The sequence below is a fragment of the Onychomys torridus genome, chromosome 5, assembly GCF_903995425.1.
Source record: "Onychomys torridus chromosome 5, mOncTor1.1, whole genome shotgun sequence".
NCBI lineage: Eukaryota > Metazoa > Chordata > Mammalia > Rodentia > Cricetidae > Onychomys > Onychomys torridus.
Window position 1 is genome coordinate 5,650,635 of NC_050447.1, and position 14,834 is coordinate 5,665,468.

General features: G+C 45.1%; 3 protein-coding genes across 14 annotated transcripts in view; 2 read left to right on the forward strand and 1 right to left on the reverse strand.

Moving 5' to 3' along the window:
* Positions 1-1,504: 1,504 nt before the first annotated feature.
* On the reverse strand, positions 1,505-5,592 carry LOC118583790 (RNA binding motif protein, X-linked-like-1). 4 transcript variants are annotated; one of them, XM_036187482.1, is made up of 2 exons: positions 5,575-5,592; positions 1,505-3,049 (listed from the first exon to the last, which is right to left on the reverse strand). In XM_036187482.1, the coding sequence occupies exon 2, from the start codon at positions 2,944-2,946 to the stop codon at positions 1,780-1,782; it is 1,167 nt and encodes a 388-aa protein (XP_036043375.1). In that variant the 5' UTR covers positions 2,947-3,049; positions 5,575-5,592; the 3' UTR covers positions 1,505-1,779. The 4 variants fall into 4 exon arrangements, with proteins under 4 accessions (XP_036043375.1, XP_036043374.1, XP_036043373.1 ...); XM_036187481.1 differs by lacking the exon at positions 5,575-5,592 and adding an exon at positions 5,256-5,379; XM_036187480.1 differs by lacking the exon at positions 5,575-5,592 and adding an exon at positions 5,256-5,379 and having other exon boundaries at positions 1,505-3,095.
* Positions 3,203-5,878, forward strand: LOC118583846 (proline-rich protein HaeIII subfamily 1-like). The gene is made up of 2 exons (XM_036187567.1): positions 3,203-3,208; positions 4,934-5,878. Exons 1-2 carry the CDS (start codon positions 3,203-3,205, stop codon positions 5,876-5,878), a joined length of 951 nt encoding a protein of 316 aa, XP_036043460.1.
* The window catches only part of Slc10a7 (solute carrier family 10 member 7), a 254,156-nt gene continuing 245,093 nt past the window's right edge, over positions 5,772-14,834 (forward strand). For 3 of the 9 annotated variants that reach the window (XM_036187485.1, XM_036187484.1, XM_036187486.1), the window contains exons 1-2: positions 5,794-6,120; positions 13,854-13,936. In XM_036187485.1, the coding sequence (XP_036043378.1) occupies positions 6,021-6,120; positions 13,854-13,936 (183 nt within the window). In that variant the 5' untranslated portion in view covers positions 5,794-6,020. Of the gene's footprint in view, positions 6,121-13,853; positions 13,937-14,834 lie in introns of all 9 variants that reach the window. The other 6 variants (XM_036187488.1, XM_036187489.1, XM_036187490.1 and 3 more) reach the window with 5 other exon arrangements.

Consider the following 14,834-nt stretch of genomic DNA (forward strand, 5'->3'; position numbering starts at 1 on the left):
ATCCTCAGACTTGTGTAGCGGGCAACACAGCCTGCATTCAGTTTTTCTCATGAGATAAAGCTCCCTGAGGTCAGCTTCACATACTGACTGCTCAGTACCCAACCTACCCCAGGCATATGGTAGAGGTACACTTTCTACACTAAAAATACTTGGGATAGCTTCTATGTATCCTCTCATATTGCACAGAAACAAGACCCCAATTCCTACTAGTTAAGTGAGCTTCTGGGAGGGAACAAAGGCCAGAGCCTTTGTTTTGACTTACATGACCCCTTCATGTTATGATGTAGCATGAGGCAACAACCAGATGCTAGTACTATGTTCTTAGACTTCAGTCTTCAGAACGATGAGAATTCTTATGAATTACTAATCCCAAGATTTTTGAAGCAGGGCCTACTGTAGCCGACGCCTTGAACTTCTGATCCTTCCACCCCAAGCTCCCACATACTAGGGTTACACCATACTCAGTTTACACTCAAATTTATGTGCTGCTGGTGACAGAACCCAAAGTGTCGTGTATGCTAGGCAAGCATTCTACCAGCTGGGCTACATCTCTAGTCCATATCAGAGGTACTTTGTAATAAGGGACCAAAAGAGTATTTACTGAGTAAAGAACTCATCTTGTCTTTTCTGTTTTTGTGTCCATTTTTGCCTGAAAGTAAATGAGGTAATGCAACAGAAAAGCCTCAGAAAAAATGATAGCCAGTAGTGATACAACACTACTAAAATCTAGCCCTGGGGAGATGTAGTAGGAGGATCATTGTGTGAAGCCAGCTTGGGCTACAGAGTAAAACCCTATTCTCCCCTTTCTGGTCTTCACAGGAACCTACTAAGTGATGCCCATAAACTCACAGGCACTCATACACACATAAATATATAAATCTCAAAAAATAAACAATGCAGCTGGGCAGTGGTGGCAAATGCCTTTAATCCCAGCACTCGGGAGGCAGAGGCAGATCTGAGTTCAAGGCCATCATGGACTCACTACAGAGTGAGTTCCAGGAAAGGTGCCAAAGCTACACAGAAAAAACTTGTATCAAAAAAAAAAAAAAAAAAAAAAAAAAAAAACCAAAAACCAAAAAAACAAACAACAAAAAATCCCAGCACCCAGGAGGCAGATAGTAGTACGTGGATCTTTGAGTTCAAGGCCAGCCTGGTCTAGAGTGAGTTCCAGGTCAGTGTCAAAAACCAAATAAAGAAATGCCAAGAAAAAAAAACAAAACAAAAACAAACCAGTCAGCTTTATGTCTTTTCTTTCTTGTGTTCTGGGCGAGTAGTCCTTCAAGTTTTTCAGAGGCTTAAGTCTGAGATCCTAAAAGTAGCACACCACCACCACCACCTCCACCCTCTACTACCCCTAACAGTTAGCTTGTCTGTATAGGCAGGCTAAGTCAACTCTCCAGGACCAAAGGATATGTAGATGGTCCCTCAAAGATCTTAGAATGGCTCACCTCATTTACTGGGGGGAGACAAAAAATAAAAAAAAAAAAAAAATCAAGACAGGAAATTGTCTTTAGGGACACTTTTACTTGGAAAATTACAACACTAGTACAAGTCAAGTCTTACACATTTAACATTTGCTTATTGAAAGCAATTCATAATATCAAAATTAATCATGTTTTACTTTTATCCTCACAAGAACAAAAAAATGATGAAGGGGAACTTAAAACTGAAAAATTTAAAAAGGTAACACAACTTTTCTTAGTAGTCCTTGGGTAGTTACGACAGAAGACTTTCCATCTTTTGTTTCTTTGAACGGAGACCTTGATCCAAAGTCTTGTTCTAGTATCTGCTTCTGCCTCCCCCTCTATCAGATCGGCTTCCTCCGCGGCCACCTCCTCTTGGTGCTCCTCGGCTTGAACTGCTGTAGGAATCACGTGGAGGAGGGTACCCCCTTTCCATAGAAGGAGGTAGCCCCCGTTCTTGTCTGCCAACGCGATCACGGCCACTTGAGTAGAGATCACTTCTGCTGCTTGAGTAACTGTCTCGACTTCCACCGTAGCCGTCACGTGAGCTGCTGTAATCATCATAGCGACTGCTTCCTCCATAAGATGGCGGGGGCCCTCGTGTAGGGGGTGCGCTGCGTGAGTTACCATAACTCTCATATGAATCTCTGTAGGAACCTCCACTTGGATGATCTGAATAGTCACGATCCCGACCATAGCCATCTCTATCACCATAGCCTCTTGATGGGTAGTCGTCTCGTGAACTGGAATGACTATAATCACGGTAGGTATAATCTCTTGGTGGTGGTGCATAATCTCTGGTGTCACGGGAGCTTGGGTAATCTCTGCTTGAATAGCTGTCTTTTGTAGAATATCCATCATCTCTTGGGGACAAATAAACATCTCTACGAGATGGCAGGGGCTCCCTTCGTGGAGGGCCTCCATAGCTATCTCTTCCACGTGACACTGGGGCTCTTCCTCCCATTCCACTGCTGCTTCGAACTGGTCCTGAAGGCGTTGATCTTTTAGGAGGGGGACCCCCGCTTCGTGGTGGTGGTCCTCTTTTTACTGGAAGTGGTCCCCTAGAAGAACTCATGTTAAAGTTCATGGAATAGCCACCATCATCCATGTATCCTCCACGTGAAGGGGGTCCCCTAGTTCCTCCACTTCCTCCTCGAAGACCTCTGGGAGGGCCCCTGCTTCTTGGAGGTGGAGGCGGTCCACGTCTGCCACTTTCAAATGATGGTTTGGTAGCTTGCTCCACCTTGATGGCTTTTCCATCCAAGGACTTCCCATTCATATCTCTAGCTGCATCTTTAGCATCTGCTGGGCTTTCAAAGGTGACAAAAGCAAATCCTCTTGATTTGTTGGTTTCGCGGTCTTTCATCAAAAGTATTTCCACTATTCGTCCATACTTGCCAAATACCGCTTCAAGGGCTTTCTCATTTGTTTCTGTATTAAGCCCACCAATGAAGAGCTTTCCTGGGCGATCTGCTTCAACCATCTTTCCTTCCAGCTCAGAGTCGGAGGGGACTGTGAAGGTCTCAAGCTCCTAGAAGCTCGCTGAATGGGTCTTCCAAGTAGCTCACCGGTGACAGCTGCTGGGTCTCAGAACAGAACAGAAAAGCCGCTAGGACTACTGCACACGAGCACCTGTGAATATTTTTGTATTAGTTTCCTCAGGCTGCTGTAACAATGCACTGCAAATGGGGGAGGGATTAAAAATATTGATTTTCTTATAGTTCAGGGATTCATTAAGTATGAAGGTGAGGTTTCTATCAGAAGCCTGAACAAAAATCTGTACCTGGCCTTTCTCCTAGCTTCTAGTGGTTGTCAGCAGTTCTTTGGATCCCTCGGCTTACAGATATCTCAAGCCAGTTATGGCTTTCACTTTTATGTCTCTCATGCATACCTTCACATTACATTCTTTTTTTTTTTTTTGGTTTTTCAAGACAGGGTTTCTCTGTGTAGTTTTGCGCCTTTCCTGGAACTCACTCTGTAGACCAGGCTGGCCTCGAACTCACAAAGATCTACCTGGCTCTGCCTCCCAAGTGCTGGGATCAAAAGTGTGTGCCATCACACACCGCCCGGCTCACATTACATTCTTAAAAAAACAGCAGTCATTAGATTTGGGACCTGCCTGAATCTAGTATAACCTCTTATTAGATATTTATACCTACAAACATCTCATTTCTAATAGAAGTCAAATTCTGAGGTTCAGGAAGACATGCCTTTTACAGAGGACATTACTAAACAGTTACTTATTTGTCAAAAGGATATAAACTCACATAATTCATGTAAAGGAATCTGACTCATCATTCTGGATTACTTGGCTAAGTTCTAAATCCAAGGACAAGTATCTTTGTAATATACGCAGAAAAAGGGCAATGTTGACAATGGATGCAGAATAAATGACACAGTCACTAGACATACGCAAGGGAATGTGATACCAAACCAGCAGACACTGGAGCATCACAACCTTAAATCAAGGAAGCCAGGCGATGCCAACAGCCACAAGAAACTGAAAAGGGCCTTCAGAGAACACATGGCCCTCCAACACCTCCATTTTAGATTTTCTTCTTCTGCAACAGTAAAATAACCAATGTCTAGTGTCCAGGGGCAACCAGTTTTTTTTTTTTTTTTTTTTTTAAGGTGTGTGTGTGTGTTGGTCTTTGTTATAGCAGCCCTAGCAAACTAATACAGTCCCCGACAATATGATTTTCAATGAACTATTGTTAAAATAGTCTTCTATGAATTAAGATTTGGTTCTAAACAGATTAAAGTCTCTAGAATGAACTTGTGAGTAGACTTACTTAAGCCAGCACCATCTTTGATGGCCTTTTGAGGCAGATTTTTTTTTTTTTGAATTGAGAAAATTACTGTAAGAAAATGTTATTTATAAATTTACTTCCCCAAACTCCACTTACCTTGTGATTGCTCTCTATTAAGCTTTTATCACATTTCATGTACTTCTTTTGCCTGGTAAACTGTTTAATGTCTCCCTATTAAGTTCTTTTTATCTTGAGATTAGCTTTTCTTCATGCTGCCTGATGTATAATTACAGTGGGGGCTGTGCAACTGGGAACTGATAGCACAACTGCTTAAAGCAGCTTAGTTTTTGGATAGCGAGTCATGTCAACAAGATAAAGTTAAATAGAGCAAATTGCAAGCCGAGTCTCTTTCAAGCCTTGAATGCATCCAGAATGAAAGTCTGGTGTAAATCGCTTTCAAACGTTACGTTCCATAGTAAACTATTCAAGTGGCTGATACCAGGCTGCTTCAAAATGTCCCACAATACTTTGTTCCTTTCTTTCTTTGGGTGCATAAAGAGGAAGGTAGATGCTCGGAAGACCATTCGTGAAACTATGTCCTAGGTCGCCACAATGCAATGCAGGAAACCGGGGCGGACATGAGACCCTCCACCCTTGGGTCTCGACCCTCACTGCTTTTGTTCTGAGTTCCCGGCCCCCTCCGCCGTCCTGTTGCTTTAGCGCTTCTGCTCCGGGGTCAGGCAAAGGCCCGCACCACGCGGCCTCCGGAATCGCCCGCCCACGCGCAGCACACGGGTGGGGAGGAGCCTGGGCCGCTCTCTCACCGCCCCCCCAGGGAAGATTTGCCCCATCCCGGCCGTCCTCCCCACTCCCGGGGCGGGTTTTGGCCGGGAAGGCGGTCGGGCAGAAAGGCCCGGGCAGGCCACCGACCTGGCGGGAAGGCCCGGCCCGCCTTCCCCGCCTTCCCCGCGCCGCCGCCGCTGCGGGAAGGCGGGAGGCCCGCCGTCCCGGACGTCTGCTCGGCCACCGATTTTCAACCTACCCCCGGGGTTAACGCTTCCCCAAGAAGGAAGCCGCTTTCCCGCGCCGGTCGCCACACGCGTCTGCCGCCACCGCTCCCGCCGAGAACCAGAGGCCGCGAGTGCCTCCCCTCCCCCCGCGCAACGTCAACGCGACGTCGGCCGTCGTCGTAATGCTCCGAGGAGGAGCGCACCAGAACCGCCGCCACAGCGGAAACCCGGTACCACCCAGGCGCACCCCGCGCGTCCCTGGGGCTCAGGGCGGAGCGAGAGACGCTCTCTGCGAGGCATGCCCGGCGGCTCTGGAGGCCGGCAGTACAGCGTTACTGCGGCGACACCCACCATGAGGCGAGGCGTTTGGGGCGCCTCATCCCGCTTCCCCGCCGTGGGCCTCCCCGAGCTTGGACACGTATGCATGGCAGCGGGTCCTGCTAGTGCAACCGGTGACTGGCCTCCCCTCCTCCCTCCTCGCTCCCCCCGTGTGCCTCCGTCTTACGTCTCCATACCCTGCAGTCCTCGCCCCGAATGCGCGTCTATTCGGAGGCGCGTGGTAGTGATGGCGGCGCTCAGTGAGGCTTTCCTGTCACTGGATACTACTACTCCCAGCCCGCCTCGGAGCCGCCCGAGCCAGCCCTCCGGTCTTTAGTTTACGAGTGGCAGTTTGACTTGCTCTGCTGCATGTCTAGAGGGACCGAGGAAAGTGTGGAGACGCCCCGGGGATTCAGGGATCGCAGCTTGGAAAGCAAGCCGGCCAAACAAATAAACAAAACCCACCCACCCTAACAAATATGAGGCTGCTGGAGAGGGCGAGGAAGGAGTGGTTCATGGTCGGGATAGTGGTGGCGATCGGCGCCGCTAAGCTGGAGCCGTCGGTCGGAGTGAACGGGGGTAAGTGCCGCACCTCTGCCCGCTGCACCGCGGCGGGTCCCACTTCAGAACTCATCTGCGAGTCTGCGGAGGAGCGGCCGCCCTGGCTGCGGTGGGGACCGTGCCCTTCCACGCCCCGGCCGCCACGCACTCCGCGTGCGCTTGAGGGGGTCTTTGCCAGGTGTTCTCACTTGCAAACCCGGGAGGGCATTAGGAACCGGGCAGAGGAATCAGTACAGGTTGCTTTTTCTGCGGGCAATCAAATGACTTCTGCTCATTGCCGGGAGTGAGGTTACAGAAAATGAAACTTACTCCTTTTGCTTTTAGATTAGCATCCCATCTCTAGGGACTTTAGGTTGCCAGGAGTTCCTTATCTGTCCTGGAGTGGATATTTCCGACTCCTCCCTTTTGCACCTTAAAAAAAAAAAGCCATTGGAGGGAGGGAGAGAGAAAGAGAGAGAGACAGAGAGACAAAGAGAAAGAAAGAAAGGGAAAGGACTCTCTTGCTCCAAACTTTTTTTTGTGGATTATATGATGGAGAGGGATAGTCTGCCTTAGTTGCCGACACTCCAGAACTCCTAAGCCGACTGACACGTTGCACTCTTTCCTTGCAGGGCACTACTTCCGTGTGCTGCGGGGATTCAGTTACGACAGCAGCAGTCTAACAGATGCAGACTGTGTTAGGCTATGCACAGTGTATGTTTGCAAAAGGAAGTGTGGATGGGTTAAAACCCCACTCAAATCCGGGAATAGTAGGAGCTTTGTAATGTGGTCTGTGGACACTGGTGTGGACATGGCAAGTGTCATTGGCCTTTTTACTCTCTTCCCCACCTTCAGACAACCTTATCCTGCTTTTCATAGACATTAATTGAATTTCTTCAATTCATTTGTGTTTTTGACCTTGTGTGTTAGATCCCAAGTTTATTGACGGATAGAATACATAAATCTTGCATTGGGTCCAAGTAACACACATAGTCATTTTCAAGTAGGAGGCACTTATGTGGGTATTTGAAGTTGTACCTTCTTGTGAAAACCTTCAGGAAGTAAATGCATGATTCCTCAGAATAGTAAGTGGTTCATTCTTCCCCCATCCCTAGTTTCTCCATTTAGAAGTAGCTTCTGGAATCGTTTGAATGGAATTATTTAAAACGGTGATTGTGGATAGGAAAGCTTTTGATTAGTTGAGTTTTTTCCTTTTAAATTTTAAAAAATTTAAATGCAGGCCGGGTGGTGGTGTGTACTCCTGTAATCCCAGCACTCGGGAGGCAGAGGCAGGTGGATCTCTGTGAGTTCGAGGCCAGTCTCGTCTACAGAGCTAGTCCAGGACAGGCTCCAAAGCTACAGAGAAACTCTGTCTCGAAAAAACAAACAAACAAACAAACAAACAAATAAATAAATAAATAAATTTAAATGCAACATATATACATATAATTTAGATGCAACATACAATATGTTATTGTGACCACAAGACCACAACTCCATCATTTATTCTTCTAAAGCTACCATTTAGATCCCTGGTCCATCCTCACCCCCCAGTGTTTCCCTGTGCCTCTCTGGCTGTCCTGGAACTCACTGTAGACCAGGCTGAACTTGAACTCAAGAGATCCACCTGCCTCTGCCTCTGGAGTTAGTTTTTTGGTTTTCCGAGACTGGGTTTCCCTGTGTAGCTTTTCGCCTTTCCTGGAACTCACTTGGTAGCCCGGGCTGGCCTTGAACTCACAGAGATCCACCTGTGTCTGCCTCCCAAGTGCTGGGATTAAAGGTGTGAGCCACCACCGACTGGCCGGAGTTAGTTTTTGGTACACCCTTTCTGTGAGCTTTTGGGAAACTGAAGTTAGGGATTTTGCGTTCAGTCCAATGAAGAACCCCTTGTCCCTGGAGCTGTGAGACGTGCAGGTCCAGAGTCTTTGAAGTGACCCTAAGTGCTTTGGGCGAGATCTCTTAATTTGCTTAGTATTGAGATGAAATCCCTGGTGATGTGTGGCCTGTAACTGCAGAAGCTGGGATTGCCACATGTCTTTTACCTGAGTTTTCTGAATGCTATGTGGACAGGAAGATGGCTGAAGGGTTGAATCCGTTCTCTGGGACTTCTTGCTCTGGCAGATACAAGATGAATTCTGTGAGCCTGTTTGTTCTATTGAACTTTGTTTATTGAACTTTTGTACATTATTGTGGTCTTAGAAATATGTTCCATTCTCAACAATCCTTATGGTATTAACACAGGATTTTTTTTTTTTTTCAGTCATAAAGTAGAAGCAGAACATTCTCAGCTTATTACACATTTTAAACCATCGTGCCACTTTATTTTTGATTGGAATATTGGGGGTGAACCCAGGGCCTTGGTTAAGAGCATGCTCTACCCTGAAGCACTTCTTCAGACCCACCCCCACCTTCCAAGGCTTCTTTTGTAATGCTAGGGCCTGAAGCCAGGTCACTGGTCAGAGCTAAGTTAGTGGAGAGTGGAGACCTGGGCTTCCTCTTTTATCATAACAATGGCAAAAATCTAAAATAATGGTTTTGGGGAGAGAGACGGAGACAGACAGAGAATTAAAGATAAATAATCACTATAAAGAGAAGGCCCTGTAAAACAGACATTTTCTATGCTTTGATTTTTAGTCTAGAGGAACAGTGCAGAATCAGCTAAATATTAGACATCGTGTTTCTTCTAGGGCCTTCCATGTAAAAACTACTTGTCTGTGTAGGATGTTAGGTTGAGAACTTTATTTTTTGTGACCATTGCAGCTGATGGTCTCACCTGTAAAATAAAAAAACAAAACTCAAAATAGCATCAAGCAGCACTTTCACAGCACCCTCACCAACACAAAATTAAAAACAAGGGCAGAATGTCACTGAAAATATTTCTCTCATAATCCTTTTTTTTTCTTTTGAGATTGGGTTTCACTGTGTAGCCCTGGCTGTCTGGAGCTCACTCTGTAGCCCAGGCTGACCCCGAACTTACAGAGATCTGCCTAGAGTGCTGGGACCTGGGATTAAAGTCATGCACCACCACTGCCCTGGCCTCTCATATCTGTATAGTCCCTAAAGCATTTCTTTTAGTTACCAGGTTCAAGGTACCAATTACCAGCTTTGCATGTTGGAAATGTGATTTTTAAGGCAAGGTCTCTCTACAGAGCCATAGCTGTCTTGAAATGTGTCATGTAGACCAGGCTGGCCTCTGCTTCCCAAGTGCTGGGATGGAAATGTGATTTCTAAAAGTTTAATCAGTTAATTAATTGTGTGTGTGATGTGTATAGGGAGGTCAGAGGACAGTGTGCAGGAGTCAGTTCTCTCCCACTGTGTGGGCTCTGTGGATGAAACTCGTTATCTGGCTTGGTGCCAAGCAACTTTCCTCACTAACCCATCTTGTCAGCCCAGGAATTCGATCTTTTAAATGCATCCACAATAATACACTCTCCTAGACATGCTTTATTTATTTATTTATTTATTTATTTATTTATTTATTTATTCATTCATTCATTCATTCATTTATTTATTTATTTCAAGACAGGGTTTCACTGTGTAGCTTTGGAGCCTGTCCTGGAACTCACTCTGTAGCCCAGGCTGGCCTTGAACTCACAGAGATCCACCTGGCTGTGCCTCCCGAGTGCTGGGATTAAAGGCGTGCACCACCACTATCGGGCAGTTTATTTATTCCATTGTTTTGGGACAGGGTCTCATTATGTAGCTCTGGCTGGCCTGAAACTCACAGAGACTCACCTGTCTCTGCCTCTCAAGTTCTGGAATTAAAAGTATGCATCACCATGCTCAGCCACCCCTTCCCTCATTTTTTTAAAAAGAGAAGTATTGGTACTTTTCATTTTGCATTTTAGATACTTACTGCACCTCTCTCTGGTTTCATTCTTTTATGACTCAACTCAGGTTTTTTTTTTTTTTTTTTGCTCATTATGTTGTATTTTATTGATGCTGTATATTGAGCTGAGCTTTGTGAGTGAGACTCATTATATCCCTGAGCTACATAACCCCTCCTCTCCTTCCCCTCCCCTTTTTCTGACCCTTCATTCAGGACATTTATCTATTTATTAATAATATTAATAACAATAATAATTATTATTGTTATTGAAACAGGGCTTCTCTGTGTACCTTTTGGTGCCTGTCCTGTATCTCACTCTGTAGACCATGTTGGCCTTGAACTCACAGAGATCCGCCTGCCTCTGCCTCCCGAGTGCTGGGATTAAAGGCGAGGGCCTCCGCCCGGCCTATTTATTTATTTTTACAACATAATATTTTTAATGATTATTTGGGAATTTCGCATAATGCATCCCAATCACATTCACTTCCCAGTGCTCTCAGGTCTGCCCTCTAACCCTTGTGACCTCCCCTCCCCCCCTAAAAAAAAGAAAGAAAGAGAAAGCAAGCAAGCAAGCAAGCAAGCAAGCAAGCAAGAAACAGTCCATATACTCACTGGAGCATGGGTCAAACTCCCAGTGGCCAGCCCCTTAAAGAATACTGAGTCCTTCCCTACCCACAGCCCCACCAGAAGCCATCAAGAATGGAGAATGACACTTCAGCCCCATTATTGCAATTTTTAAGGATTCTCTTGAATGGCTTCCTGTCTAGGCTGTTAAATTTTTGGAGGGTGGGGTGGGGGTAGGGGTTGCATGACTCCTTTTCAGTCACCCACACAGTCCATTGGTAAATTAATCTGGCAGAAAATGGATGGACATAGGACCCCTACTCTTAAAGAAATTGAATAACTTTCCAGATGGGAAGAAGTATAATAGGTATTAATGTAGGTTAAATCATTCTTAGTTTACTATGCTTTTTTAACTTAGTTACATTTCCTTAAAAATATAGAACAAGGTTGAAAATAAGCTGTGGTAGGCATAATCATGTCAATCTGAGGCGCTGTTGATCTGTTCCAGTGTGACTGAGGGAAGCCATGAGCTGCTGCAAGTCTTTGCTCATGGGGTTTATCATTGCAGTCTTCATTTTGGTAAAAGCTAGGTGTGCTCCTGTGGAGTTACACAGGGAAGTTGTCCTTTCTACCTATGTCTTCAATTATAAGTCAGATGTAAATCCTAGAAGGGAAAGGTTTGTTTCTGCATTAGAAAAACAGAAATATGTTGAAGTATATTTAGCCGGGCGGTGGTGGCGCATGCCTGTAATCCCAGCACTTGGGAGGCAGAGCCAGATGGATCTCTGTGAGTTCGAGGCCAGCCTGGTCTGCAGAGCAAGATCCAGGACATCCAGAGCTGTCACACAGAGAAATCCTGTCTCAAAAAACAAACAAACAAACAAAAAAGTATTTATTATCTACATATCTTAAAGAGTATTTTAGTTTTTATTTTAATGAATTCATTCTTTTTTGAGACATTGTCCCACAGTTGGCCCTGGCCGGATAGCATTCGCTGTATAATCTAGGCTGGCCTTCTCACAGAGACCCTCCTGTCTTTTCTAGGATTGAAAGCATATACACAATCTTAGAATATTTTAGATTATGCTTGGAGGTGAGATCGACATAGGTGAAGAATGGCTTCTGTGGAATGTTACTGGGCGAGGCAGGCAAGGTGGCCTGGCAACTCCATTAATCTCGTTGTTAGGGAGGTAGAGGCAGGTGGATCTTAGTTCAAGGACAACCTGGTCTACAGAGTGAGTTCTAGGACAGGCAGGGCTATATTAGATCTTGTCTCAAAAAACAAACAACAAAATAAAAAGATTGGGTTTTAGGACTCAAAATGGCTTCATTTTCTTAGTGACCCTCTTTTTTTTTGATTGTGTGAGTTTTTTTCCCATTTCTGTTGACTAATATTTGAACTGTGTTTAAAGGCAAAGGAAACCACCAACTAATTAAGCTTTATAAAGATTGGAATCTTATTGTTTTGGTGACCTGGAAGGTATAATTATTAGTTTGGAAAAGGGACAGATTTATGTCCTAGTTTCAACTCATTTCCCTGTTTAAATATTTGCCTAGTTTTTGTTTCTGTCCTGGGTGATCTCTAGTCCTGAAGAGTTCCCAACTTGTGGCCACCTGTTAGCTTTACAGTTGTGTGTGTCAAGGAGGAGCCTTGGGTCTCTTTAGTCCCCCTTTCTCCTTGACAGGTACATTCTAAGTAGGCCTGGAATAGCCCCACTAAGTTTCTTGGGTTAGAATTCTTTAGATGTACATCTAGTATTGTAGATGTGCATCTACAAAAGTTGGTGTGGCTTGTCTCTGGAAGCTGGAACGTTGAAAGTTCAGGATTAGTCCACTGAATTGAAAGCCACATGTTATCTATGTACACGTGTCTTTGGACCTCTCTATCTTTTGCCTATAACCATGTCACTGGTTCTCTCAGACTCTTCTTCCTCTCTGGAGATTCTGGAGGCACCACTGTGGACAGCCAGAGGGACAAGAACAGGGACTGACAGAAAGGGAGGACTAGGGTGGGATTAAAACTGACTCCAGTCAAAATTCAGATAGTTAAAACTTCTGGGAGAAGTCTTCTTCTAAATTGAGTCAGAAGCCTTTAAATTCTGCTTCTTTGTTTTTTGTTTTTCGAGACAGGGTTTCTCTGAGTAGCTTTGTGCCTTTCTTGGAACTCAATTGGTAGACCAGGCTGGCCTCGAACTCACAGAGATCCGACTGGCTCTGCCTCCCGAGTGCTGGGATTACAGGCGTCCGCCACCACCACCCAGCCTAAATTCTGCTTCTTAGTTGACTCTTTCGTTGTTGGAGAAGTGTGTCCCTGTGCACTGTTGAGACAGCTATGCTTGCAGTTTGGAAAGCACTTCTTTTTAGAAGTTTGTTCTGCAAATGGAATGCTGGGCATGCTTGCCCCTCTGTGCTCTGCTTTCCCAGTCTCAACCAAAGGCTTCGTATTAATGCCAGGTGTACAAATTAGCTTAGTACATTGTTTGAGGGAATTTTCGTTTGTTTTGTATTGTCCTACAAATATCTAAGATATATTAGTGGCTTAACAAGTGTTTGTTGAATGAATAAATAGTGATTTCTTTCAAAATTTGATCTCGTGTGTGTGTGTGTGTGTGTGTGTGTGTGTGTGTGTGTATAAAATATCAGTATTGGAGGGTTTTGGGAACTCTATGATTGTGATCATGTAATTTGACTTGAAGCAAACCCATTCTAGCAACAGATTGCCTAAGAAATACATCAGAATGATAGAAATTTACTCTCTCAGTTCTGTAGGCCGGGCGTCCAAAGGGTCTGGGGAAATTCTCTCTTGCTTCTTTTAACTAGTGTTCACAAGTACCTTTGGCTTCCTTGGCATGTGGTGGCATAACTCCAGTCGTTGTCCTGTCTTTGTTGTGTGTCTGCATACAAAGGTCCCTCTCATAGTACCAGTCACTGGGGATGGCTGCTAGTGCTGCTCAGTAGTGGAGTGATTGCCCGGCATGTGTGAGACCCCGAGTTCATCCCTGGTACTGCAAACACATAAGTGGACAGCAAACATAAGTAGTTGTTGGATAGCTACCCAATTGCCTCAAAACCTCATCTTGATTTTCTCTACAGTAGTCCTATTTCCAAATACAGACCCACTCACAGATACAGTGATACAGATACAGTGTAGATAAGACTTTCAGGAACACATGTACTATTTGCTTCTCGCAAATAGTATCTACCCCAGCTTCTCGGCCTGGGCTCTATTGACATTTTAGACATTATAATGTCACAGGAATGCTTCACATGGTAAGAATGGGACATGAGGGTACAGCACTAATGTTGAAAGTGGCCTTCTTTAAACCAACTTATTTCCTGCAAATGCTTCTCTAACAGTAACTCCTTGCTCTCGTTTTAGGACCACTGAAGCCAGAGATAACTGTGTCCTACATCGCCGTCGCAACGATATTCTTTAACAGTGGACTGTCATTAAAAACAGAGGTACTGTCACCTGCGGGCACATGGAGAGCAGTGCAGAAAAGTTAACTTGATTGACTGTGACAGAAAATGACTTGGACAGCAGCAGGACAAGCATGCTTCGTCTACATAGGAACTTCAGAGTTGAGCATTGAGGACCTAGACATGGGATTAGAATGCCTATTTTGTTTTATTTATTTTCTTGAGACAGGGTTTCTTTGTAACAGGCCTGGCTGTCCTGGAACTCACTTTGTAGACCAGGCTGATCTTGAACTCACAGAGATCCACCTGTCTCTGCCTCTTGAGTGCTGGGATTAAAGGTGTGCACTACCATGCCTGGCTGAGTATTTTGTTATTGTTTTGATGACTTTTTTTTTTCCTTTTTGGTTGTTCAAGACAGGGTTTCTCTGTGTAACAGCTCTGGCTGTCCTGGAACTTGCTTGCTTAGACCAAGCTGGCCTCAAACTCATAGAGACCTGCCTGCCTCTGTCTCTAGAGTGCTGGGGTCAAAGGTGTGCGTCATGACCATGCTTTTAATGAAGAAATAGGTGAGAAAATACCCTTATGAAGAGATGTAATCAAGGAAATTGAAAGTAAGACTGTAATACTGTATCTCACATACTACAGGAAAAAGATGTGTGGTAATACTAACAATTAAGATGCATTTTTGAGCCATGTGTGGTGGTGCATGCCTCTAATCCTAGTGTCTAGGTACTTTTCTGTTGCTGTGAAGAGACACTGTGGCCAAGGCAACTCTGAAAAGGAAGCATCTACTCGGGGGCTTCAGGTTTCAGGAGACTGAATCCACTGTCGCCATGTTGAAGAGCACGTTGGCAGACAGATAGGCATGGTGCTGGGGCAGTAGCTGAGAGCTTGCATATTGAGACAACAACCAGGAGGCAGAGAGAGCTAACTGGGCATA